The sequence below is a fragment of the Necator americanus genome, chromosome I (assembly GCF_031761385.1).
Source record: "Necator americanus strain Aroian chromosome I, whole genome shotgun sequence".
Taxonomy (NCBI): Eukaryota; Metazoa; Nematoda; class Chromadorea; order Rhabditida; family Ancylostomatidae; genus Necator; species Necator americanus.
The window spans coordinates 26,889,902-26,917,501 of record NC_087371.1 but is presented as its reverse complement, the minus strand read 5'-3'; the positions used below and the strand labels follow the sequence as shown (position 1 = coordinate 26,917,501).

Sequence of the window (27,600 nt, the reverse complement as noted above, 5' to 3'; positions counted from 1 at the left end):
ACACGCCAGAAACTTTATCTTTAACTAACTTTAAGAGCGATGCACTCCTTCCAAGTTTCATATGACAGCTATGGTGATAGAAGACAGCAGAATTTGATCGTGTGTGCAACGGTTTCCCTTTGTGAATCATAGAAGGGAACGGTTGCTTTTGAGTGAGCAATATGGTAGTTTCTGTGAAAAGCGATATATGTAGCTCTCTCTCTCTCTCTCTCTCTCTCTCTCTCTCTCTCTCTCTCTCTCTCTCTCTCTCTCTCTCTCTCTCTCTCAAATGCTCTTACGTTTATGCACATTAAAAGAGCTACATAAGAAACTAAGAACTACAAAACCTCTCCTTTTTTTTGTTTTTTTTTTGTTCTTTACATATTGGGCAGAACGAGGTTCTGAAAGCATTCTAAAAAAAATTAATTCGGTTTGTTCCGAATGAATCTTAGGGTTTCCAATAAATCTGTGGGGAAGAAATTTTAGGAAGACACAAGGTAGGAGAGGTGTTTTATATACTAAAGTACAAGTTACATCACAATTATATTAGATCATCACGTAATTAATGCGGTTTTTTAAAATTGCATTAGGAGAATATTTTCTGTCGAAAGCCCCAGTGACATTTTAAAAGACAAATATTGAAAGCTGATTGAAAAAGTTCATTTTGTTTCAACACTGAAAAACGAAGTAATTACAGAATAGCGCATCTATGGAATACCTCAATACATAGTACATACATTCATTTGATTAGCGATTTGTAGCTGCGGAGCCTGCGAACGGAACTATTCCCTCATCCGCATTTCGCTGACAAGAAAGTCAAAATGAGAACGAAGAATTACTGCACATAAACAATTAGAGACTTCAGAAAGTGGTGGAAAATCCTTAAACTCGCCTTCATGAAGTTCTGAAGTCCTTTCTGAAGTCTCTAATTTAACTATCTAAAGTCCTTGTTCGTAAACAAAATGCTTCTCTGAGAGTTATGAAAACGAGAAAGAAACTCTTTAAGAATACATAGGAAAATTCCCGTTTTTCGCGTTTCTATCCTTGATTGGCAGATTTCAAGAATTCTTTTTCTCTTTACTTAAACTCTTTTATGATTGCAATTGTATTTGCAAGCAAAAACAGTGTTTACGAGACGAAGTGCAGCGTTTGTACATATTTTGCATGGTTTTTACTTGGATTTCTCTTACACGAAAAAAAATCGGAAAATTTTTTTGGAAAAATAGTGCCCTTAAAGGCATCGTATCACGATTTTGACGTCGTGGTGCGGAATCCACAGAGGGTTCGGGTAGCAGATTGCGGAACACAGCGCAGTGTTTTCGTTGTGGATTCCGAACAACATCAAAATCTTGATCTTAAAGGAACTTGTCTTGATGTTCTGGCGGTGAACCTCGATTTTACATAAGATCGCTTTCGTTTTACGTAGCTCTATGTATGTGATTTAAACACATTCTCATCTTAATATATATTATTTTAGTATATTATTTATATCATCTATTTTAATATAATAATATTTTCTGTTTCTTATCTCATGACATGTAAGCTGAAACAGATTAGCGAGTAAACCAAACAAGTAAACAATAATGAGCTTAATTCACAAAATAAATTCAATTACTGTAGTATTAGCGTGGAAAAACCAGTGTGACTTCGATGTGATGCAGAACAAATGGCGAGACGCTAATGAGCAGCCAGCCCTCCTCTGCTAAGATATGTTGGAACATCCCATAAATCGAGCTTATACTATTTTTCCTTTATTTTTCAACATTAAGACGGACAAAACGTTTTTAAATCTAAAATATACTTCCTCCTCCTAATTTCTACAATCCTCTTCTAACTTCTTTTTGATCTACAACTCCGCCCTTCCAAAATCCGCTCGTCGGAAAACAATTCTACGACGAGCGGATTGAAAAAGCCGCATTATTTTTGGAATGACCCTATATACATACATATCTCCACGAACTACAGTAATCCTCCTATTCTAGGAGATGACGATCACAAGAGCTTTGGCGCCTTCATTATGTGAACAATGACCACGCAGCAATGGATAGCAGCAAGATATGAATTTATGGAAAAAAAAGAGAAATCTGACGTCTTATGAGAAAGGCGAAATATCTCATGCAAAACCCAGTTCAACTTCTGGACTTTCCAGAGAATATGCATGTTTTTTTTTTCAAGGGATTTGCATCGATTTATTTTCTTTTGAGCAGTTTGATTTTAACGCTTGTAATCGCCACTTTTTTGGTCTTTCTGACATCGTTCACAAATGAAGAGACGACATATTTGGAAGATCTCCTATCTGTACCACATGTCTATCAACAAGCAATAAACAATTAGTCGCTGGCTGCTACGGTACAATGGGAAGAGGTTAAGAGAATGGAGCACAGATGGTGCGGCATATCCAGGGACGTGGATATCCAGAGTGGGCAAGATGTAAAGTAGGGGAACAGTTGCAATTTATTTCGAGCACTAGGTAATGGTAATGAATGGTAATTTTTAATAGTCCCTTTTTTCAATTTAAGAGTGAATCATTGAAATGTTTAAGTGTTCGGAGATACGGCTGAAGCCACAACTTCTCGAAATTTTCTTCTTCAGAGATTACTTTTCTCAATTTTATTGATCAAAACCTTTCATCTAAAGAAGCAAAAAGAGATGTTTTCCTTTTTCGAAATGAACAGATCACTCTGGCCACCGCTATTTTTCCTCATCTTTTGTCTTTTGTATATCCACTGCCTTCTTGTGGGCACTTATGCTGGTAATTACATCACTTCGCAAATGACTTATCCGAAAATAATTTGCGAATGAACAATACTCCTACTCAAATGTTTTCCCTTGTATGGGTATTCTCGCTTTCAACTGTTTTATGCCACTCGAAAAACGAATGGTACATAGGTTTCAGAATTCCAACGAGATAAAATAGCCCGAAGATGTGGATCCTCAACGCCCAACAAAACTGGCACCATCACGCAAATATAAACCACATATAGAAGGATGCTCCTATGTATGGATAGAAATTATCCGAGCACATTGCTAGGAGCTTTGTTCTATTAGAATCTCATCCTAGTCGAGACATCCAGTGGACGATTCCGTAGCTTCTTTAGAGGAGTCCAGGCAGCGCTGCAATACTGATGCAGCGTTCGCGGAGATTTTTTTTTTCATTGAATGGTTTCTCCAAGACAGTTCATAGGCTTTGGAAATAGTTTGCAAGTATTACAGCGAAAATGCGAACTACGTATGAATCCAGCAACTGGAGTCTCAAAGAACAACAGGACATCAGTATCGGAGGGTGAAGAGGGTTGAATTCCCCAGAAAAAAAAAACTCTTTTTGTCCGTACGAATGATGAGATCTGCCTTATGCGGTCTTCACTTCGTTAATGCCATGAGGACAGTGATTTCTTGGTTGGTGAGCTGATATTTCTCTTCCCTTAAAGAGTGATGGCTCCGCATGGCTCCGCTCAGTTTCTCATAATCGTCGCTAAAAACGGCGTAGGAGATGGCGTTCTTTCCTACGAGGTATGCTAGAATGCACCACACCTGCACACGCGTCGTGTTCACGAGCGATCACTCGAAAGCCAATTATACGTTATCACCACCGTATTCAAGTGAAACCAATGGATAGGCTTCTGAGGGCATCGGAGCGTGTACAAGGGTTCGCGTACAAACGTACCTCGTAAGAGCTAAAGCGGTTCCAACGCCGTTTTTCAGGATGACTAGAGGGAATTGAGCGGGGACATGCTGGATCCCATAATCTACAACCCAAATTCAACGGGTTCTCTGGAGTTACTACGTCAACTTCGTAATACGTTGCCTTTAACTGGACATCGCACAATGGATCCAACCTGGCCCTAAACCACTGTGCTCAAATGTCGATGCTAAATTTTTGTCTCCGAGCTCACCAAACCTTAACGCTTCGGAGTTTTCTATTCAAAGAAATTTCTCTATGATTCCCCTAAGGTTCAACTATGCCTAACCCTACTTACGACTCGACTGTTTAAAAAGTGTGAATAATTGTTGCGTAACTTGATTCCGCCCTGACGATGGAAAAGCGACCTGAGCTAGTTTCTAACAATTCAACAACAACAATCAACAACGACTTCACTTTTTTTTTACAGTTATATACTTCACCATTGGAAAGTGTTAGACTATCAGTCAACCAACCATCAAAAATTAAAATCATCGATGACAGTCAGCGAGGAGAAAGGCTCTTGCAAACTGCTTAGAAAATTGCTTCTAACTTTTAATTTATTTTGACCTTTTAGAACTTGTTCATGTCATTTAGATTTATTTCCAGTTTTAATTACCCATTTCCCAACCAGAAGCCGCGCTCTTCTTCCGCCACGCGTTCTATCCAGAGGAAATTTCTTACAACTGCCACTCTTACACCTATGCAAGTTGTGTACTAAGAAAGTTAGACTTTCAGGTGGATTTGATAAAACTTGAATACTCTTTCGAATATGTGAACTTTTAAACAACAAAAACGTTCGAATGTGAAACTCTTATGAATGTTTGGCGCAGTTCTGGTCCCATCAGTTGGCTCATAACTAACCGCAACTTTCAAGACTAAAACTCCTCTTTATGATACATTACAGAACTTCACGAGCATTGCTTCCATTAGAACTAAAACAAACTTCTTCTTCGTCTGAACGAATATTCAAGCAAATCTGAGAAGAAAAAAAGCACGTCCCTTATTTGGGCAGTCGCCCACATAGTCAGCGAGTGCAAAAAAGACACTAAGTGGTGCCACGTGCATGCACATATGCTGAGTGGGCTGCAATTGAAATTTTGCAGCGCGCTCCACATACATATTGGTAATTTCGACGCCGACTACTTTCTTTGTCATGAAAAAAAAGCAACGAGAAGAAAATAAATTGTGAAAACTATTCATAACATTTGTGGTGCTTGCAACATCATTTTCTGAACCTATAAGACCCTGTGTAACAAGTAGTGTCACATCCTAACCAGCAGTTAAATACAGCAAGGAAAAATGACAACTATTCTAAAACGACACTATTAACATGCACCGAGAAATTAAAGATGAAGAATTAGATCGACATTTCTAACTAATAATTTGAGTTCATGTATCTACTTTTTCTACTGAAGAAAGACAACACGAACGGTCTTGAGCAAAGATCAACAAAAACAATATGCCTAGCGAAACTACAAAGGCTGTGAGAATCTAATTGGGCTTTCAAATAATGGGAATGAAAGGAGGGTCGGAAAATATTGAGCAGCATAAGATAAGAATCTATAAGGTTACTTTTGTTATGGTCGTTTTTGCAAGTAGGAAACATCCAGAGCATGGATTTTGAAATGAGCGCACAATTGCCGGACCTGAAAAAAAAGAAGAAAAGATGGAGAGACTATCAAATTCCTTCAGGAGTTTTCATGAAATGATCGGAAACATTTTACATCAAAAATACTCCTTTCGGATGAAATGAACATATACTTCTGAAATATTTTCACCTATAGGAAGCATGCGAAGCTAACAAAAACTGATTTTATATGGACTAAACATAACATTAATCAGCTGTAATTGATGCATATAATCGTTGTCATAAACAGATGTGTGGCAAGATGGTGGAGAAAATGTATGTGAAAAATCATTGTTTCCACATAAATTCAGTAAAACTTGAACATTTTATCAAGTAGATATAGAACTTCTTGGTAGGAAAAGGAAAAATACAGAAGTTTCCTAACGGTGCACAGCCCACTCGGGTTCCCTTTGACTTATGCGCCAGGCTAATTTTAAAGTCTAATTCAGTGACCCGCATCTTCGTAGAACAGTGGCAATCCGGAACGCATCTGCGACTGTGCATGTTGGAAAGCTTCTGTTACACTCCTATCCATATCCGTTAGTGGAGAGATGGCAACATGATCATTTTCGTGGTGTGCTGCCTTTATTTATATCCAAACACATCCTTTTCGAGTTCCCACAGCGTTACGTCTCGATCAAACTGCTTATCAACGCCGAGTGTTCTCAAGTCTTCTTTCCCCACCTCTGTCCAGAACATTCTTTACGACAAAGATGCCTTCAACAGATTGAGCTTAGGAGCATAATGAAGGAAATTTGGGCAATCAATCATACGGTCTTCTTAAGACGTTAGCGAAAGGAGGAGACGGTTCTCTGTGACTACTTCAGAAACCCGGACAAGATATTGATGTTTTCACGTTTCGTCCACCGGATCACCATGTCCACTTCCGCGTAAAATCCATTATTATAGCATAATGTTACAGGTGTCTAACCAGTTTTCTCTCTATGCAGTCAAGCTTCTCCATCACCATTGACGGTGCTGCTCAAGTCTCGGATCTGTACATCATAATAAGCGGAATTATGAGTAGATAGACTTACTACTCGACATCGTTGGCGATGGGGACCGACTAGAAGCGCTTGGACAAGGAGCTGAATGCCGAATTAGCTCTATCGCACTGTAGTGAATAATTTTATCGCAGCTGTAATCGTTACTCAGCATGGAACCCAAATTACAAAACTTATCCATCTTGATGTTGATGGGAAAGTGAGGTGGACGGAACACGACCCTCAAAAATTACGTCCAACCCCCTACTCCCTCTATCCGCGAAAATACTACGAAGAAGGAGCACAGATCAGATCGATCAGATCAGACCATTAGGACTTCAAGGGTCCTATTCTCCGCTAGAACTAATCCTTACAAAAAAAAGGAAAACACGTGAAACAGCATCTTAAAAGCAGTGTATCACAAAATTGGGCAAGTGTAACGCAGCCGGTAAGAGGTTTCACTGTCTGCATGATCGATCGAAGGTTCGAATTCGCACTACTCACCAACCTTTCATCCTTCCGGAATCGAGAAATTGGTACCAGACTTGTCCGGAAGGATAAAAGCACTGACTTGACAACATCGGCTGGCCCCGCTAGTTATTGTATAGGCTAGATTTGTGTTCGTAAACCTCGAAAGATTCTAAATTGAAGTGAACATGGCGGCGCATCCCGAGCGGCTTGATTAACGCCAAACACTTCATCCTTTATATCACAAAATCGACGTAGTGTGGAAAACTGCCAAACAAAAAAAAAAACAAGGTTCTAAGTGTAGAATACCAATATCAGCGCGGCTCCGCTTAGTTTCTCTTAATGGTAAAAAAAACGGCGCGGGAACGTCGTTTGCTCCTACGAGGTACGTTAGAATGTGCCACTTTTGTACATCCTCTGATCCCCTCAGCACTCTATTAATCTGCCTCACTTTAATACGGTCCTGAGAAGAACTCGCTGGCTTTTGACCGCTCGTATGTGGATGCAGCGCGTGCACAGGAGTGACGCAATCCAAAGTGCCTCGCGGGAACAAACGTCTTTTCCCATGCCGTTTTTTAAGACGCGGGGAGGTTGAGTGGGTTCACGCTCATATTCGGAGTCTAAATACAGACATCTATGTTTTCCGTCATGTTCCCACACTACATCAATTTCGCTTCCTTTGAGGATGAACAACTCACTATTGTATAGGTTCCAACAGTTAGTATGTGAATATAATAAATTTTAACCGCCGAAAGTGTTTAAATATGAGCCGATAGGCCGATACGAACCAGAACCTCTGACTCATCCGGTGGCTCCTCGATGACCACGTGACAGTCGTTGCACATGCTCGAGTTCAGGGAGTGATGCTACTTGCTCGTTCCCCAAGGCGCTGAAATCTTCTCTCCAAATTGACAAGCTTCCCTCCCTAACAGCGATCGCATTAGAAGTGTTCCACAAAGGTGAACACCTCTTCATCTTGTCGCTAATGTCTTACTACTCACCGTCTTAGTATAGAATAGTCTTTCTTCGGTTTTTCTTCCTCTCACGCCTTTTCAAACTTTCTCGCTCCTAATTTCCATTCGTTCTCACGACCACATGTCAGATGACGACACGATTTCCTTTTTCCCTCCTTTTTCATCAAGACTTTTCTTGGTCATTCTTCCAATATTTGTCAGCAGAATTTTTCTATTATTAGGACTATTGATATTCATTTGTAGGATTTCTTTCTGCATTCCTTCAGACCTCTTCATCTTCGGTTAGGGTTGAACACTTCGACTTCTTTCCTGAGATCGTATTTTTGAGCTTAAAACTGGCCGGAGGTGGGAATGCAATGCGACATCCCAGACAACTCTAGATTTTCGAACGTCCAACAAAGCGATGCAATTTGTCAGGACGTAATCGAGATGAAAGTTTAAGAATTGCCATTTCTCGTTTGCACTGCTCTTAAAGCGTTAGAGGGGTTGACTCTTTCCCTGTAAGCTTTCCTCTTCAATGCAGAAGCAACTATGATCGTCAGCTCGCAAAGGTTTACCAGTCGACTTTCATTATCCGACTTTTGCTTCGCGGGATAACATCATTTTCTAGGTGCATAGGATTGTTTTTCGAGTCGCAGTTTTGCAATGCAGCATAAAGTAAATTGAGTTCTTCAATAAGCGCCCTTTTACAAGCCTTCAGCTGTTTTCTTAGCTGTGTGAACACTTACGATCTGGACTTTGAGCCCCCTGCGTCTTGCAGTGGTATAAGAGCGCGTTCTGAGGAAGTTGAGCCAAATTGATGTTGATGTCGTTTACCACAGCTACAATGCAGCCCCTATATTCTTCTGAGCATCACAACTGTAAGGATGCTATAGTGCTGGATCCGATGACAGGAAGATGCGACGCGATCTGCGATGCGCGTTTCCTGCAATGTAGCAGACGGTGTGTGAAGGCATCGCAGTAGTCTGGGCAAAGAAACTTGCTGAAGATCACGCGACAGCGACAGGCGGTTCAACATTAGCAAACGGATCTCTATTACCAGTTTCTATGTTCCCCTCAGGAATTTGAAACAACAGGGTATGGGGTCTATGTTTTGATGAGACAACCTTCATTCAAGGTTTGGGAAACAATGACACACACTACATAGCAGTGCAAGTTATATAGCGTATGAGTTCTCAGGCATACACTCACATGTCTCATTGCGTTTAGTTAAAGCAGGGCCTCCACATGCAGATAATGGTAATGAAACTTGTGTAACTTGTATACGCAGCCGCGTTCTGGGCAATCCAGCATTGAAACTTAATTGCGAGCTAGTAAAGCTGCTCCGTACTTCAGTGAATGTCAAGATGAGAAGAAATAAACAGAAAATATAGTTCTACTCACCACGCATACGCCGTAGTGTACGTGAGCTACTACCACAAGCAAACACATCAAACGAAGAATGATCAGTTCCATGCTTGGCATAAAAAATGAGAACCCTAAATAAGAAACATCATGTAGACCAACACAACTTAGTTCTTTTCACTTTTCCAGTAATACGATATATTAATAATGAGTCAGTTAAAATGACCTGCGGATGATGCGTACACTGCTAGAAGTAAGTTCATGACTTCACAGCGGTGGTTCGACATTTGTGCGATTATAAGACGACACTGAAAAAAACAGGATTTCAAAAAAGTTCTATTATATTAAACCACAGCATATCAAATTAATAAGAAGGTCTCGTTAAAGTTTTTTTTTTTTTGATAAGTCCAGAACTTTCTATTCTAGATCGACACCCATGACATGTGGTAGTTGTAGAACATCTCTCATCTCGAACATCTCTAGTAGTAGAACATCTCATCAACGAACAAGCTTCTCCACAAAAGGGGATTTATAGCAGTGCACCCTTTCTTAAGGGCAGCATACCACGAATCTGAGGTGGTGCGGATTTCAGATGGAGTATCCGTATACGGGGTCGTACATCATGGAGACCTGGGTGGTTCCACTCATCTCTCCCTGCATCACTGCAAACAGCCGCCTTCAGAATGCTGTTTTGTACGACGCCATCTATTGCAACGCTCCACCCCTTGCGCCGCCTCCGCCCTGCGATTCGTGGAAAATCAATTCGGACTGCCCCGATAGGCAGTAAAGGCCGCTACAGCTAAGGGTGGCGCGCTGCAATAGAAGGTATCGTGCAAGCTGCTTGCAGTGATACAGGAAAAGATGGGCGGAACCACCCCGGTCTCCATAATCTACGACCCCGTATACGAATACTCCACCTGAAATCCGTACCATCCCAGATCCGTGGTATGCCTTTGAACTCAAAAACGATGCCAATTTCACAAAAGCAGCTTTGGGCCACCATTTTCTACGAATAGCGCCGGGGCAATGTAACGAAGACAGCAGTCCCCAACACCAAGAACGCAAATCAAATCTGAGCGCTGTTTCGCACATAGTAGGTAACTGGAAAAGTAACTAGAAAAGATTGCAAAGAGAGACTATATAAAAAATCCAAATAAAACTTTGTTTCGTAGCCTTTTATTAGCGAAAACTATCTAGAGTAGTGTCGATCATCTGATGAATAGAAACTTCACTTTCCGTTGGTATGAGAGAGTATTAGTCCGACTGGTGAAAACGTTTTCGTTTGCAATCGAATAACAAAGAAACTGACGTACACCTAAGATCTTTGAAAAAAAAAATAGTTGCGGACAAAATTACGTGGGCGTAAGCGCTTCTTCTAATAGAAAATGTGAAAACATACCGCGATATTGCTAAAAACTGTCCCCATTGCGAAGAAGAATATCCGAGGATCTTTCCCGCAAACGTCTGTTGGAGAATATGCAGCCCAGGCTAAGGAAATAGCAAACAGTATGAAAGACGGGATTATAGGACGAGAGGCTTCATAAATAGATGGCTGAAATGCATTCAACTAAACAATGAAGGATTTTCGAAACCTCACGAGCTGATTCACATAAAAAGAAAAAAAGTGCAAAGACCTGACACTGATATCCCTCGTACAATAAAAATAAGAAGAAAATAGAAAGTATTTCCTAGGGTGAGAATAAAATTTTTGTTCCTTTATGTTTTGCTTTCTTTTCTATGTCGTAAACACAGTTGGAATGTTCCAAGTTAAGAACATTTGGAAAAGACCACAAACAGCGTTTAAATCTAATAAGTACAAAAAAGAATAAAGAAACGTTTGTGGTAGTACTACTCCAAGGAATCAGAACAACACTAGTCACTGAACAACAATTCTAAGCAAACAAAGCAAAAATAGTCATCAGAACCTGCTTGAAAGTGTTTTCAACTGCGTATGAGTACCACATATTGTATGCTGACATGATCAACGATCCAACGCAACAAACTGTAAAAACAGAAATTGGAAGGGTACTAATCAATACGGAAGTGAATTTAGCGGTAACTTACAATAAAAAGTGGCTTCGAAGACGACTGCTAGAGTCACTTCACCGAAGACATAGAATTTGTACCATTTGTAACCCACAAAATAAGTAAACAGATAGACAAAGACTAGCGTCTAAAAAGGATTTAATATCTGGATGATCAACTTATTTAGTTAAAACCGAGACACATACATACTGACTTGCATCATATCCCCATGAAAGGAAAAGAATCCCAGTATTGTACTTCTCCCAGTGAGTGACGATGAAAACAATTTGTACGCTTATGAGAACGCTCAGCAAATGTATAGGAGAGACACTTAAAACTGACAATTAAGCAAAACAATAAATTGTTTCGACAATAAAACAGTACCTGTACTCTCCTCTACCAAAAACTGAAAAAATCGTGATTGTAAATGGCACTGTAGACCAAGAATCAAGACCATGATCAACTGAAAGTATTAACATGAAAACAAAGCGACTTTTCAAAATTTGAAGCAAGAACACACATAATTCTCCTGTTGGCCCAGAGGCTCCGATACGTCTTGCTTGCTTGCCGTCAGTCCCATCTAAAGTGTATCCTAGCCACGTACAAATTGCAGCGAACATCCAGAACCTTAGCATAATAAGTGTAGCGGTTAACATCATCGGAGCAGACACGTTGAAAACATCCACTTCGTCGGAGGTCATTCAAAAGAATGCACCCAACAGAAACCGGCACAAAAATGTGCATTAAAAAAAGTTTGATTACTTACCAAAGAAAACACGTAATAACATAGCACTTACCAATCAGGAATAGGCTGCTCCGATCCAACGCTGTTTGCGGTAAGATCATAATCAAGCACGGACTCAACCAGGAAGCATGCCATCACGAGGGACCACCCGAGAAGAGTGAGAACGTTTGGTGCCCATGTTCGAGGATAGAACTGAACCGTATGGACAGGACTGCTGCACACTTACTTCAAAATTTACCAAGTAGCAAAACTGGAGTGCTCTTACTACGTAACCATAACTTACTCATTATCGCTGCACAGTAGTGTTGAAGACTAAAGTTATGAAGATTTCCTTGAAAAATAAACTCACAGTTACGAGCCAATTCCAGAACGGATGCGATATGTATTTAGAAATAGGACTGGTGTCAACACAGGAGTACTGCAAAGAGGAAAAGATAAAGATTATTATAAAGAAAAGAAAAAGCTATAGCGAATTCCAGTACAAGTTAAGTTTTTTTTTTCACTTTAGGGACTTTAACCTGCTGTTGCTCAGTGTTTTGCTTGTCAAGAATTGACGCGAATACATTGTGCACACAACGCAATAGAGAGCAACACACCCATCAATCAAAATGATAAGATCTACCCACGAAGAACCAATCCAGACAAATACTTAAATTTGGACCACGCAACTTATGCATGGATCCAATTCGGACTAAGATATAAAATAGATGACATAATCTAGAAGTAGCAAAAGAACCATAGCTGGAATAGCTTCTATGTTTGGAAATGTACAAGAGTATTCTTCGCGAAGCTCGAAACAAACATGTGGAATGCGCTGCATTGAAATGAAGCGCGCGCAATCAATTCTCGTTTAATATCAATTTACGCTACTGAAACTCATACCTTGTATGAATCAAATCCTTTGAGTTGAGAAGCGGATAAGTATTTCGTCTCGAATAGTCCCATAAGTATCTTCCTTCGTTTCCGTGCAACAAATCCTGAACTAAGAAACATTTGGATGGTTCCTTCCTTCATAAGGGATCTTTTTTTACGAAATAGAAATATTAGTGAGAAGCCATAAAGATCATGCGGTTGACAATTTCCGACTTCAATGTAACAACGAGACAAAAGCACGGGCAAACATATAGCGTGAAGATGATAAGAAGAGAATGTTTGCGACAATAGTTGCACCTTCGGTGACCGTCACCGCGCTGGGTGTTGCCTTCTTGATCTCTGTGCATGTGGCAACATTGGTTACGTCGCTCTTTCCCACTGGTAATTCTTCGCCTGGAAAGAAAGCGTCATTTTCTATGTGTGGCAAACGCGCTACAATGTGATTGGCAGCGCCTCGTGGTCAAAGCTTTGCTTAGGGCAACTTTTTCTATTATCCTTTACCAGCGCGAACAGCCGCATTTGCCGGCTTCTCGTGCTAATAGCACTGTTTTTCTTTAGTATAAACGGGAATGTAGGGAAGCAATATGTGCTTGCAAAACATCTAACAATCAAGTCGTAGAAAAAGTCCATAAATTGTTCGAGACACTTCGGGAGAAGATGTAGCTGGGGAGTGTGGTCCCACATTTTACATTTCACCCCAGTTCGAGAAGTCTGGAAGTTTACTGTGTAAGCACAAGTTAGGATCAGAAAAAAACTAGTTTAGTTGGTTAGAAGTTTGGTTGAAATGTTTCCATTGTCTTGATAGCAAATGAAGGTCGAAACCAATAATATCGACAATAGCTTGAGGGCTTTCTCTGCAACGTACCAATATCCCGCAATCGGCATCTCAAGAACTCCGTGGGCAAGATTTTCTCGCATGCCAGGAACTACAAGCGCTATAATTTGCAACAGGAATTCGAAAAAAAAACTGATGAAATCGACCACCCCAGGAGGACATCGTTTACGGACTACGAGTACTCGTGACCAGCGTCGCCAGCTACACCTAGTTGACAAGTTCCACACAATTTCATATGTTACAAAGACAGAAACTCGATAATCGCTTCCTTGCGGTGTTCCACATTTTCTCTGCAGTGCCAATGCCCCCTCATTGCCGCTTGGAATAGTGCCGCTGAACATTCTGTTGCGTCACCCATTTCAAATGTTGTATCGCAGGTTTAGTCGCGCTTTTTATCTCGATATTCCACCAGTTCAATGTTCCAATGTATAGAAATGCAGGCAGTAAACACGACATTTGTGTCGGAAACACAGACAGATATAGTCGGGTGAAAACGACATGCAGTTGCGTAAGCAGCTCCACTCGAAGGATGCGGTGGAGCTTAGCGGTGGTCAGCATGCGCACTGCCTCAATGTTCTACACATTAAGTACTTCCGTCTTTGGGAAGATATCAAACCTCAGGACTTATTTGATTCAGGACTTATTTGATTGCGGATGGAGTCGACACATGCATGACTCCTCATGGAGATTCTCTGAGACTTTGCTCTTACAACGTGAAAGCTGTATCCACATGTCCTTCCCAGAAGTGTAAAGTGCACCAAATTCCACGTTGATTGCCCTGCAAGAGAACAAAAGCAGGAGCGACGTGCAACGGATGAATGACAGTACACTCGTCATTCGCGCAGAATTGGTTTTGTTACTAACTGTAAAGGTGTGTGTTTTGTTGTGCACCCATCTGTCGTCTCATCAACTGGTACTCACCAACATCAGCAGGTGATGAATTCGAATTAGACGTGCCTATGAGAAGCTGGAGTAAGAGATCCGCAATGAGGAGTTCTTCTACAAATATGTTTTCGAAGACATCAACGCGAAACTAAGAGGAAGAAGAGAGGAACCCACGATCGGAAGATTTGGATTAGGGGACTAAAATGAAAATGGCAGTCGTCCCGCCGGGCTCTTGGCCTCTACACGCCTCTTTCATGCAAATTCTCTTTTCAATAAGAAATGTGGTGGACATGGGAGTTCCCAAGACATCAAAATTGCCAAACTATGAGAGTTTAATGTGGATTTCAGCAGGCCAGTGTCCCGTTACTCTGTACTTGTTTGAAATCTAGTTGCATCAATGTTGCAAGAGTAGATAGGAAGGATCACCTTGCTGAAGGGTGAGATAGCTGACGGACCCTTCTGAGACCGCGACACATGCCTGCTTGATGGGGGGGGAGGGATTTGGAGGAGAAGTTTTGAATCTCATAAAATCCAAATGAGTCCGATATCGTTGTATAGATAATTTCTTCGGGGTCAAATATGGAAATTTTCTCTGTGAGCCATGGAAACCAGTCACTTGTACAAACAGTAAGATTTTTCTCACTCTGGCCTGCTGAAATCCACATTAAACTCTCATAGTTTGGCGATTTCGATGTCGAACTGAACAACTGAAGGTGAAAAAATGGTGTTCCAGAAAAGTAAGTTTCGGAACTGAAACATTTGGCATAGATCGCTGAAAGCTAATAAAAATTTGATTAAACAATGGAATAGAGCAAGTTTGTGTTTGATCTCAAAAAAAAGAGCCGTATTTTCAGAGAAGAACCTGAGGAATCGAAATGTTCCCGGAAAGAAAAAGTCCTCGGATGAAATCCTGCACTGTCTTTTCTAGTTTGTAAAGCAAATCTTTTAATCAACTTGAAATGTGGCACTCCAACCCATTTCTAAAGACCTTAGAACTGCCTAACATACATAGGAAAGGGGTGCCAATATGTTCACCGCGAGGGAACGGTAAAGAGGGTCCCGGCGGATTCTCCGCAAATGCCTCCGAGACATTTCGTGTCCTGTGGACATGCCGGGGGATACGCGAACATATCTCGATGAGGTCATGCTCCAATCGTTGACAGAGACGCAGACAACCGTCTTAGATGTTCTTCTATGCACAGAGACGCAAAGAACTAGACAGTTATAAGGAAACATGTAAAAAAGAATGGTGTAAGTTGTCGAAATTATTGAATAAATTAAAAAGAATGTAGTTAGAAGTATTTATCATTTTGTGTGGTTTTGAAGAAAGAGGACAGGAGCTAGCCTTGTCTAGATTTTACCTTCAGAACAAATTAAAATCTTATCTTATTAACTCTTTTTCTTATAAGATGTCAGAGATACAGAAGGTCCATCTGTCAGGAAATAAATTAGGCTAAAAAAAACCTTGGGACTTACACGATAACGATTACCCTCATTCTCGTTACTTTTCAAAATTGGAGTGTTCCAATTTCAACAAAAATTTTCACATACGTAATTTGAAGCTATTGGATGCATCTTTCTTTCGTATTTCATGTGAAAATTTCTCTCGCTTCTGGTACGGTTACAAATTTGTGAACAGCTCATCTCATATCTCACATCACAAAATCCCAGTGGATGTGTCTGACCCTTCAGAACAATTTGGTAGCTCGTGAATTATAACCTAGCGGGAACTTATATGACCTAACTAAATAACCTGCATAGGTTGTAACCTGAATTATAACCTACGCAGTGATGCAGCGTTTGATGTCTATCTAGCGGTAGGTGAGCAGAGTCAGCGCTATTTAGATAGCTACGAAAATAAATCCCTTCTTCGCACCATCGCTAATTGCTCTGCTGAGGCATGATCGAAAATCCAAGGCACCTCTTTACACGCACTCGTTTGCCGCAATGGATATTTTACGAATACTTAGCCACAAACTTATGTATCTGTATCCGTATCATTTCATTCGCACCAAATGTCACATATCCTCAAGCCGCAATTATCTCATAGTCTGATTCAATATTTTGTAGCCGCTGGTAATTTAGGAAATAAGTGTTCACATAAAACTTTTTCAACGCTCAAATGAGCTCAAATAAGCCAGATAGATAGATCTCGTCATAACGAGTCGATTGATGTCAACATGTAATGATATGAAGCAAAATGAATCTAGTTATGGAGAAAAAACGAAAAAAACGTGGATCCACATTTTCTTTCGTTTTCTGGCGAAGAATTGCCGTGTCCATTGTAGTGGCGATTTCCAAACGGATTCATGAACGTCAGAGACTTTATCCTTTATACTTTGTCAGAAGACAACCACAGCATAGCATAGTGGTGACATTATGAGGAGAGTCGTCGATAGATGAGCTAAAACAACACTAAATTTCCCTTGCTTTCCGTTGCTTCCCAATGGGTGTCAAACGCACTCGAGGGAGTCCACCAACGAGATGGGAGAGGCTTAGGCGGACACAGCCCTTGTAAATAGCTTGCAAATGAGAGACAATAGGCAGATTCGGTTACCTGTCGATGTCGTGCGGATTCCAATTGCCGCTGACCACGAGGGTCTGCGTTAGTTTTAGATTTGATCCTATGGGAACCGGGTGCCGTGCAACTTTTTATTGACGTAATGTCATGTAGGACATCGATAGGAAGAATCTATGAAATGACACGCCCGTCGTTCCTCAGATAGTAGGGCAGCTCACAAAGAGATCAGAGGACAAACCTCAAGTTGTAGGTAACCTTTTCCGTTCCTCTTCTCAATTCAGCTAGTTGTTGCTCCATATCAGTTCTCATGTGCGGTTATTTTGGTCGTATAATTGCCGAAGTTTTGCGAATGTACTATCGCAGTCGTATTTTGGCCAATGCGGAATGAAAACGAATTTAAATCATTAAACTATCCGTCAACTGTCTCTCTAAGCTTTGTGAGCTCAAAAGTAAGTCCGAAGTTGCTCTCGGTTTATAAATACCCAATGTATCATTTAGGGAGGATTACTTTATTCATTACTGTACGAAGGCACACTTTACAGGTAAAGGTTTTCGTAGTTTGGAGTTGGAAGAATACACACATCTTCATGTTTGGTTCTACCGCGGTACTTTGTCAGAAGAACAGAGCTCAGAAAAACTTCGATGACCATGAAAAACCGAATACGATAAATATTCTGCTGCAAGAGTGATACTTTAAAAAAAACTCGTTCAAGGCTATATTTTTCTGCAATCTGCAGAATTTCACTAACCTTCCACGAAAGCATTGTGATTCATTTCTTTCTGTGAAATTTCTTGTGATTCTTCCACATGAATCACTTTTCTATATGTGAAATGAGCAACCTTTATTTTGTCTCGCTTTTGTCGAAAGGATATTTTAGGTCACATTCATATGCATTCCTCGGTTTATTGTGCCGTGTATATAAGCCGCATAGTGCTTGAAATAAATGCTTACGGGCCAAGAGTGAACTCTCAAGAAATATATTTACCAGCCGACCATCTGTTCGTCGAATTTCATGGATGTGCAGGATTCAGAGTGCATAAGCAGCTATCGCATTCATAGACAATGCACTGTGAAGCAAGAGTAGCAGCATACGACCTTCCTAATATTAGAACAAATGCCGAACTGCAAGTTCACGTGCCTCCATGCCGCAGGTCATCTTCGTAAAAAAAACTGGACTGTATGCTGGTAAGAGCGGTACACTTACCAGCAGATCTTCACATTTTCGCAAAGAGTTCTTCAAGAGTGAAATGACTTTCACTACCGTGAGAACGTGATCATTAGCGGCAAAACGGCACATCTTTCAAATGGTGAATGGTGGAGTAATGCATCTTAGCGTGTGACTGAATTTCTGAGCAAGTGATTCTACCGAATTACCCTTGTGTGCTTTTTTAGCAACATAGCACGTTTGTGGCAATATTCTTAAAGAGCTGTTCTGATGATTTCCTATTGCACTGGTTAATACTAGATCCTCCAAGCCCTTTTGTAGCACATTCTCCATACTCGCTTATCGGTTTGCATGTTTTGCCTCCTGATTCTATCCCTCTTTACAAAGAATCAAAGCAAGGAACCAGTGAGGTAAGCACTAACCAGTGTGTTGAGTACGCTTATTGTTTGAATGCTTCCTGTAGGGTGACGAGGTTGAGAGGATAAATCACTGATTGCTTTGATTTTTCCGGCTGCGACGAAGGCGATAACGCCGAAACATTAGCCGCTAGTAAAGATGAATAACAACCTTTGACTGCACCTCACGGAAATCGATGTATTCAACACGCCAAGATTCAAAGACAGTCGAACATAGGCAAAGGTAGTTTACAAGCAGATGAAGGAGATGAAAAGGCAGGGCCTTTGGAGCATTAATAAATGTACCTACCGGTCGACATGATGAAACCCCTCAATTAAATCTCTTCACGTTAAACCAACTTCACCTTATCGTGTGCTCTGTTTATATTTTGTGCACCAACATCGCTCGCTTACGAATAGCTGTTTTAAGCGAATGAAATTACTAAACATCGGATTTTAGGATTTCTAAAGACGATCTGATGGGTTTTGGCGCAGAGGGCGGGGAGAAGAATGACCAGACGAGGTGACAGGATCTCGTGAGAATCGACAAGATGGACGACAGATGGGTGCACAACAAAACCAACACCGCCTACATTTCGCAACGGAACCTTCTCTCCACGAATGACGAGTGTACCGTAGTTCATCTGTCGTACGTCGCTCCTTCTGCACTTGGTCTCCTGCAGAGCAATCACGTGAAATTTGATACGCTCTGCAGCTCCGAGAAGGGCATGCAGGTCAGCGTCAGTGGACACTGTTCTAGCGTTGTAGGTACACAGTCTGAGACAGTCTCCATGGCGAGTCGTGCGTGTGTCTCCTTGGTCCAGAATCAATGAAATTCCTGAGCAACCTGAGATTTGATCGCCTCTCACCGGTCGCCATACCGTCCGACGTCTGAGACGGCAGGGCCCAGTGTGCAGAGTACTGAGGCAGTGTATATGCTGGAGTGGCAAAAAGACTTTTCCCCAAACTAAGCAGCCATGCCACAGCGAGCTTAGCTTTCACCACAGGTCGTCGCCCAACCTATATGGATCAGGGAGCCACCTTGCGACATTTTGCCAAGACGGTGGTGAATCTTAGCAGTATCAACCTATTAGTATCATCAACTGCTACTCACCAACATCAGCAGCTGATGATTCCGAATTGGACGTGTTTTACGAGGAGCTGGAGGAAGTAATCCGCAAAGAGAAGTCCTTCTACAAATTCGTTGTCGGAGACTTCAACGCAAAACTAGCAAAGGCCATAGAAGAGGAATACAGGATTAGAAGATTTGGACTAGGGAACCAGAATGGAAATGGCAATCGTCTCGCTGGACTGTTGTCCGCCGCTCGCCTCTTTTATGGGAACTCTCTTTTCATGAAAAAAGATCATCGTCGGTGGACATGGGAATCGCCCAATGGCGCGACTCGTGCGGAGATCGACCACATACTCACCAACCGGAGGTGGTGTCAACTTGACGTCTCAGTAGTACCATCCTTTTGTAGTGGTCCTGGTCACCGTCTCCTTCGTGCGAAAATACGACTTAGCCACACGATGGAAAAGAAAATCTGCTATCGGCAACGAAGAAGGAAAGCAGTCGTCTGCGACGATTGCGTACTCGAGGACTCCTTGTCCCAAGGTGACTGGCACATCGAGGAGGACCCAAACGTGGACTACAAGATGCTGCTCAGAACATTAGGAACCTGTGCTGAGCATGCGTCAATGCCGCGCACGACAACTTGGATCGAATTTCGAAGACCACCAAGGAATTGTTGGAAAGAAGAAGGGCTTTGAGGCTTGATCCGAATGCATCGCACATTGAGCGATTAGTAGCAAACACTAGCTGCAGAAAAGCGTTGAGGGAGGATCTTTTGAAGTATAGGTAGAAAAAGGATCTGAAAGCAGCACAAAGAAGAACGAGTCTAAAGAAGTGCCGCAGGGATCTCCGTGAATATATTCCGCTAGCAACCTTGCTGAGCGAAGACAGGACTCGCACGTCTTCTCGTCGTGAGATGGAAATCAATACGGAGAGGTTCTACTCGAACCTTTTCCGTTCATCAACTCCTGTGTCAAGCCCGATCATCCCCACTGGTGAAGCTCCACCACGGGTTCTCCCTTCGGAAGTACGAGTCGCTATCAAGAGCATGAAACCTGGCACAGCCCCCGGACCTGATTTTATATCAGCAGACTTTCTTCGGGCTGGTGGCCATCCGCTTCATGTAATCTTACCAGCGCACATGACATCCTACCTTCAGAAAGAAAGGATCCCAGACCAGCGGAAAACCTCGCGAAGCGTTCTTATCCATAAAAAAAAGGTGGCCGAGAGAACCTTCGGAACTACCGTCCGATTTGCTTGTTGAGCGTGTTATACAAAGTACTCACCAAGATCATCACGCGCATATCTAGGACGCTGGATGAAGCCCAGCCTCAAGAACAAGCTGGATTCCGCCAGGGGTTCAGCTGCTTTGATCACATCCAGACCGTGTCGAGGGTCATAGAGGTTTGCCGGGAATACCGTCTGCCTCTTGTTCTAATCTTCGTCGACTATGAGAAAGCCTTTGACAGCGTAGAAACGAATGCAATACTGTCAGCGCTGGTCGACCAAGGTGTGGACGCGTCGTATGTGAGGACATTAGCCAATTGCTACGAACGATGCACAACTAGGATACAGCTTTTCCACCGCCCTCTCACCATACCCATTGGAAAGGGGGTACGACAAGGCGATACTATATCGCCGAAGCTGTTCACGGCTGCATTGCAATGGATAATGAAATCACTATCCTGGGAAGAAAGGGGCATACGTGTTGATGGAAGATTTCTCTCGAACCTCCGTTTCACGGACGACATCGTTCTCTTTTCGAGCAGTACCAATGAAGCAGAAACGATGCTCAACGAATTGAACGAAGCAGGGAAGAGAATAGGACTACGAATAAACAGAAAGAAGACACAGTTCATGAAGAACGCCCACTGCGAGGACGGAGGAGTACAACTTGAAGGCTCCCAAATCGTGGAAACTCCGTCATACGTATATCTCAGACGTTCTATGAACATGGAAAACGACTTGAAGGAAGAACTGAATAGAAGAATGAGAGCAGCATGGGCAGCATTCGCAGCCGTCAGTGAAGCTACGGACCAAATGACGGACCAAGATCTTCGTGTCCATCTGTTCAACTCGACAGTTCTTCCAGCGCTCTGTTACGCAGCGGAGACGTGGGCAGACACCGCTGCCACGTCTAGGAAGGTACTTACTACCCACAGAGCTCTTGAGAGATGTTTTCTGAAGTTTAACCGGCGCACACAACATCTAGCCGGTCTTCGCAGCTCCGACGTAAGAGGAATGTCCCGTCTTCGCGACCCAGCGGAATATGTATAGAAAGCAAAACATAGGTGGGCCGGTCATATCATAAGAATCGACGATAGATGGACTAAAAGAATGCTAGAGTGGATCCCAAGAGATGCTAAACGCCCTCGAGGGAGACCGCCAACGAGATGGTGTGACGTGTTCGCTACACGGATCGACCAGCTGAGAGCTCAGCACGTCCCGTGAAGACGGTTCAACCAAGTATCTAAGTATCTAACGACGATCCCGAACCACCCACTCGCTTACATGCAGCATACCTCTTCCTTCTTCCTGAATTTCGTCTTACATTGTAGAACCTTCTTAAACTGTTTGGCTGATGATTATGGTGTATGTTGTAGAGGGATAAAACTGTGCCTGTGTGATTGATGTATGAAACCATAATTTAACATCGTTGACCATCATTTGTTGTTATGGTTCATTGTTTTATTGTTCATTTATGGTCTCCTTGTTAAGATTTGTTGTCAGATGTCAGATTTATTAAACCTCATGAGAAACCTCATGTTGTAGATGAGAAACAATAAGCAAATTGAATGATATCGTTCTGGTTCTGTAAGCGTTACAATATAGAAGCAATATTAAAATAAGTATAACGTTAGCCACTAGATTCACAGAGGTATCAAAATTTCTCATTACACAATGTAATGAGAAATTTTGATACCTCTGTGAACAATAACTTTGGCATACTCTTTTACTGTACTAGACATGATGCATTTCATAGCAGTAGATAGCCACATGCAGATTTCATAATTCTGAGCCGAGGCCAAGTCGTGTTGCCTGTTAGAAGGGAGGATCGCAGCGGTCGTAATCACGGACTACTTCGGCCGAGTGCTCTTCAGCGTCACATCGGTCAATGTTAGTCAAACGCTTCTTGACGTTAATGAATTCTCCTCTTGTATGTAATTCTCCACAAACGCAATGTATGTAGCCAGCTTCACTACTAACATTCTCTTAGATTTACTTTTGGAGTTCAACTTAGTTCACTCCTCTCTTTCTTTTTTCAGTTCTTCAGGAAGTCTGAACTGCGATGCCTCGTGAAAAACCTTGGGAGGATTTTAATGAAGGTTGCAAGAGAGTTCTCCGAATGATTTTCAAACTACAATGTCGGTGCTGCAGAGCTGTCAATCTATGTGACAACGTTTCATCATGTGACATCTACAACAACTGGCGATGAGCTGAATACAGACTCACTTCAGACTTTGAAAAAAAGGCGTTTCCGAGACCACATCTCCACACTTTCCCATTTGGATTAGTCATCTGTCTCCTATGGGTGGGTAACATCGCCAAATTTGCTTAATTTCAGTCATTCACAAACTTTTTACAGAGGTAATCCTCAACAGTACTGAAAGACAGTAGATGTAAGACAGGTCTGCGAACAAGCAGGAATCAAAAATCCTTTACCACAATAGCCCACATAACACTGTTTCTCAGAAAGACGGCAGGAATACGAGAGCCGACCTTTTTCATCTTCAACAACCAACGCGTTCCTACTCGATGTATGAAGATAATTTGTGAATTATATTGCAACTTCACCACTAAAATTTACTCATTTTACAATAATGCCACAATCGAGGTGAAGAGAACGTTTCGACAGTGTGTAGGATAAGATATTCACAGTATTTTTCGCGAAATACAAACTCGCGCTGGATACGTTGTATTATTGTGTTGCCACCTTGTTGTCTTTATGTTGACATTCTCTTTTCTTATTCGTCCTCAATAAAGCTACTCGTCTTCCGCTGTACGAGAGGCGACCTCTTTCATTTTCAACAACCAACGCGATCCTACTCGATGTATGAAGATAATTTGTGAATTATATTGAATACTGAACGATAAAGGATAAAGGATAAAGTTTCTGGCGTTAATCAATCCGCTTGGGATGCCCCCCCCACGTTCACTTCAATTCAAAATCGTTTGAGGTTTACGAACGTGTATCTTGCCTATACAATGACTTGTGGTGGCTAGCCGATGTGTCAAGTCAGTGTTTTTATCCTCCGAGACAAGTCTGGTACCAATTTATCGACCCCGGAGGGATGAAAGGCTTGGTGAGCACTAGGGCGGATTCGAACCTCCAATCGATCGTGACTACACGATCGTGTACACTGAACGATATCTACAACAATTGGCGATCAGCTGAGTACAACGCGGACAGCTGAAGACCGCGGCTTCCTCTACAAGGATTTCAGCCACGGCTCCAAACCCGCTCGAACTGCTCGTCGAGTCCACAAAACAGCCCCGGCTTTTTGCCAGGCCGAACTGCTAAGTATACACCCACTAAGCCCAGGCGGTCAGCCCGGTCGATCTGCTGTTACTCCCGTAGTGGACACGCCATGCACTGAGCAGCGATTCCAAAATGGATGCTGAAACTCTGCGTACCATTTTGGAAGCCCAAACTAAAGCACATCACCGAATGCTCACCGAGCGTATGGAACGGATAGTCTCCGCTCCAAGTCTAGTCTTTCCAACGCACACGTCGCCACTGCCGGATTTGTCTCGAATTATCTATCGACACGCTTACCTGAGTTCGTATACGGTACGGACAATAGTTGTACATTCGAGGTCCGGTATAATCGCCACGAGGACGTCGTCTCAAAGGACGGTGCTACCTTGGACGATGCAGCGAAGGCTCGACTAATTGTCTTTGAACTAGTCTTCACCGTCACATAAGTCCGTTTCACGAACCACATTCTTCCTAAAAGGGCATGCGACGTTCCCTTAATGGACACCGGGATGCTCTGAAGGAATTGTTCGGGCATAATACATCAGTATTCGCGAGACGCTACGGCATTCTCAGGACACAGCAATATGAGGAAAGTCTCCGCGACTACACCGAATTAGTCAATCAGCGTCACACGTCACACCTGAGCAGGTGAAATGCCTCGTATGGATATGTGGACGTATCACCCTGCAGGATGCTCGTGCCTTTCGCAAGATGGAGGACAACCCTCAAACCACGCTAAAGGAGCTTGCCGCCGATGTTCAGCACTTTCTCAACATTCGTCAGGATGCCGCACTCCTTGAACGACTGACCAAAACTACCGCACGTCGTGGATCTTCAAACGAGTCGAAATCGTAGGCCCCCGCCACCTTGTTTTCGCTGCAGAGCCAATCACTGGTCCAGAGACTGTACATTCGTGAACAAGATATGCCACGACTGCAGACGTTCTTGACACAAGCGACGATTCTGCAAGAATTTCCCGAAGAAGAAGAAGCGGAATCCAAGTAAAAGCATAGATCTGCCAAGGGCGTCACTAGCGCTCCTACTCATCTTGAGCTCTGTAACCCGCATCTATCGTAGAGTACAGATTGATGAGAAGAAAGTACGCATAATACTGGAGTAGACGTAACATTGCTGCGCACGGTAGACTGGACCGTTACTGGTCGACAGAAGCCTCAATCACCCCGTCTGACACTGAAGTCTACCAATCAACAACCGATCAACGTTCGAGAATGCTACGAATGCGACTTCATCATTGATGGTCATCAAGGATATGGTACTCGCCACGTAGCTGTCACGTCGTCGCTGTTGGGCTTTAATTGGATCGCCCAACACGAGCCACTGTTTCGTCACCTGACGGAAGGCTCTATCTGCAACATCTCTTCAAAAAAGCTCAGCGACCTGAATTCTTCTGCGCAGCGCAGAAAAGAAGAAGTTTTCCAGCAGTCTTCGCTCCTGGATTGGGATGTTGTACCAAATCAAAGGCTAAACTCGCTCTGCAGCCTGACTCCCAGCCTACCTTTCTGAAGGGTCGCCCTGTACCCTATGCTGGTATGCCAATGATTTCAACCAAAATCGATCATCAACACACAAGGACGACGCCCCGATCCAGGAATTATCAAAGCTATCCAGAAGATGCCCGCTCAGGAGTCAACTCCGCTCTTTTCTGGGACTCATCAATTTCTACGGGAATTTCGTCAAGAATCTCCACAATCTACGTGCTTCTTTGGACACTCTTACGAAAAAAGATTGTTGTCTACACATAGACACCGGAGTGCCAGTCTTCCTTTGACAAGATTAAGGCAATCCTAAACTCGGATCTCCTGTTGACCCACTTCGACCCAAGTCTCCCGATCATAGTTTCTGCTGATGGTTCCAATTACGGGATTGGAGAGGAACCTCTCACGTCGCTTCGCAGATGGATGTGAGAAGGTTATTTATCACGAAGTCGTTGCCTGACGCGACAACAGAAGAACTACAGCCAGATTGAAAAGGAAGCACTCGCTCTAATTCTCGCCTCGCAGAAGTTTCATCGTTTTACTCATGAACGACATTTCACGCTGAGGGCTGACCACAAACCTCTTTTAGCAATCTTCGGAAGCAAAAAAGGAGTCCCGGTCTACAGTGTCAACCGTCTTCAGGGACGGGCCACGATGTTACTCAACTACACTTTCTCTGTCGAGTACATCAACACAAAGGATTTCGGGCAAGGGGACGCTCTTTTACGTCTCGTCTCGTCACAATCATCTACAGTGGAGGAGTAAGTGATCGCTGCAATAGATGCTGATGTCACTTCCGGGTTCTCAGAGAACTATCGTCGTCTTCCAGTATCCGCCGAATCCATTCGGACTGCTCGTCTTATTCAGCTTGTGATCGGCTATACGAAGTCCGAAAACTGGCTCAAAGCCAACCGCCGTTCTCCTCTGTGGTACTACTACAACCGCGCAAATACCATGACGACAGTCGAAGGGTGTCTGCTAGCTGCATCCTACCTAGTGATTCCAAAATCACTTCGACATCGGACTCTTTCAGGACTACACAAAGCTCATTCATGCCAAAGCAGGACGAAAATGCTTACAAGAAGTTTGGTCTATTGGCCTACGATGGTTTCCGACATCGAAAAACTCGCCAAGATCTGCCAAAGATGTGCATTCGTGGCAAAGGATACGGTCCGACTACAGTAATGACATTCGCCGTGGACTCGAGTTCACGCTGATTTCGCTGGACCGATAGAAGGACGATACTATCTACTTAACGTGGAGGCCTACTCCAAGTGGTCGCAGTTCACATCGTATCAGTTCACTTCATTCTGCCGTTCCCGAGGAATCTTCCACATTCGTACGCCGCCATTCCATCCACAAAGGAACGGACAAGGAGAACGCTTTGTGTAGACCTTCAAAAAAGGACTCGCCAGGTGAAGGATGCCGACTGCAAACGGAACTCGATCTAATGTTACTGTCTAGAGATCTCACAAACGGTGCACGATATGTCAAAATGGAATCTCAATCCAATCGTCGAAATGGAGCACGACGCCGCAGCTTTAAGATCAATGACGCGATTTTTGCCAAGGATTATCGAGTACGTAAACCTACTTGGACTCTGGACTTCATCACACGCCACACAACCTACACTGTTCGCGCTGGAAACGAAGTATGGACTCAGCACGCAAAACCAGTTGCGATCCAGGACCGACACAACGGCGAATAACACTTTCTTGGATGTGTTCGGCCTAGCACTACTCGACTCCGCGAGCAACGACGATAGTGCAACGCTGACTGCCGACTCTTCTCAACGAGGCGTATTTGGATGGAATTTTCACCGTTTTATTCGCGTAGTGCAAACCCACACTGTATACGTAGTATTCTTGTGCTGCCACCCTGTTGGTTTTATGTTGACATTCTCTTTTCGCCTTCGATAAATCTACTCGTCTAAATCTACTCGTAACGACATCTACAGCAGACAGATTGGCATAATCTCACCCAGAATATTCCACTCTTGAGAAAATTGGAATGGGATAACATGGGAGTGATAATTAAGGGTGAGATCTGC

General features: G+C 42.8%; 3 protein-coding genes across 7 annotated transcripts; 2 read left to right on the top strand and 1 right to left on the bottom strand.

The window, feature by feature from the left end:
• Nucleotides 1–5,238: 5,238 nt before the first annotated feature.
• Nucleotides 5,239–18,822, bottom strand: RB195_006960 (uncharacterized protein; the record flags this gene model as incomplete). Of its 3 annotated transcripts, none has more annotated exons than XM_064180335.1 (15): nucleotides 5,239–5,307; nucleotides 9,097–9,191; nucleotides 9,284–9,365; nucleotides 10,457–10,609; nucleotides 10,983–11,059; nucleotides 11,122–11,230; nucleotides 11,289–11,412; nucleotides 11,467–11,545; nucleotides 11,603–11,709; nucleotides 11,880–12,019; nucleotides 12,177–12,245; nucleotides 12,710–12,804; nucleotides 12,998–13,093; nucleotides 17,691–17,781; nucleotides 18,147–18,239. In XM_064180335.1, 15 exons carry the CDS (start codon nucleotides 18,237–18,239, stop codon nucleotides 5,239–5,241), a joined length of 1,479 nt encoding a protein of 492 aa, XP_064037216.1. The 3 variants fall into 3 exon arrangements, with proteins under 3 accessions (XP_064037216.1, XP_064037217.1, XP_064037215.1); XM_064180337.1 differs by lacking the exons at nucleotides 17,691–17,781; nucleotides 18,147–18,239 and adding exons at nucleotides 13,566–13,626; nucleotides 13,685–13,876; XM_064180336.1 differs by lacking the exons at nucleotides 17,691–17,781; nucleotides 18,147–18,239 and adding an exon at nucleotides 18,813–18,822.
• Nucleotides 18,823–19,053: 231 nt separating this feature from the next.
• RB195_006959 (uncharacterized protein) lies at nucleotides 19,054–20,272 on the top strand (the record flags this gene model as incomplete). The annotated part of the gene is made up of 2 exons (XM_064180334.1): nucleotides 19,054–19,236; nucleotides 19,580–20,272. 2 exons carry the CDS (start codon nucleotides 19,054–19,056, stop codon nucleotides 20,270–20,272), a joined length of 876 nt encoding a protein of 291 aa, XP_064037214.1.
• Nucleotides 20,273–20,490: 218 nt separating this feature from the next.
• Nucleotides 20,491–27,258, top strand: RB195_006958 (uncharacterized protein; the record flags this gene model as incomplete). Of its 3 annotated transcripts, none has more annotated exons than XM_064180331.1 (5): nucleotides 20,491–20,697; nucleotides 20,865–21,719; nucleotides 26,193–26,311; nucleotides 26,584–26,731; nucleotides 26,788–27,258. In XM_064180331.1, 5 exons carry the CDS (start codon nucleotides 20,491–20,493, stop codon nucleotides 27,256–27,258), a joined length of 1,800 nt encoding a protein of 599 aa, XP_064037211.1. The 3 variants fall into 3 exon arrangements, with proteins under 3 accessions (XP_064037211.1, XP_064037213.1, XP_064037212.1); XM_064180332.1 differs by lacking the exons at nucleotides 20,491–20,697; nucleotides 20,865–21,719 and adding exons at nucleotides 24,766–24,905; nucleotides 26,380–26,521 and having other exon boundaries at nucleotides 26,785–27,258; XM_064180333.1 differs by lacking the exons at nucleotides 26,193–26,311; nucleotides 26,584–26,731; nucleotides 26,788–27,258 and having other exon boundaries at nucleotides 20,491–20,793; nucleotides 20,865–21,851.
• Between the last annotated feature and the right edge of the window lie 342 nt (nucleotides 27,259–27,600).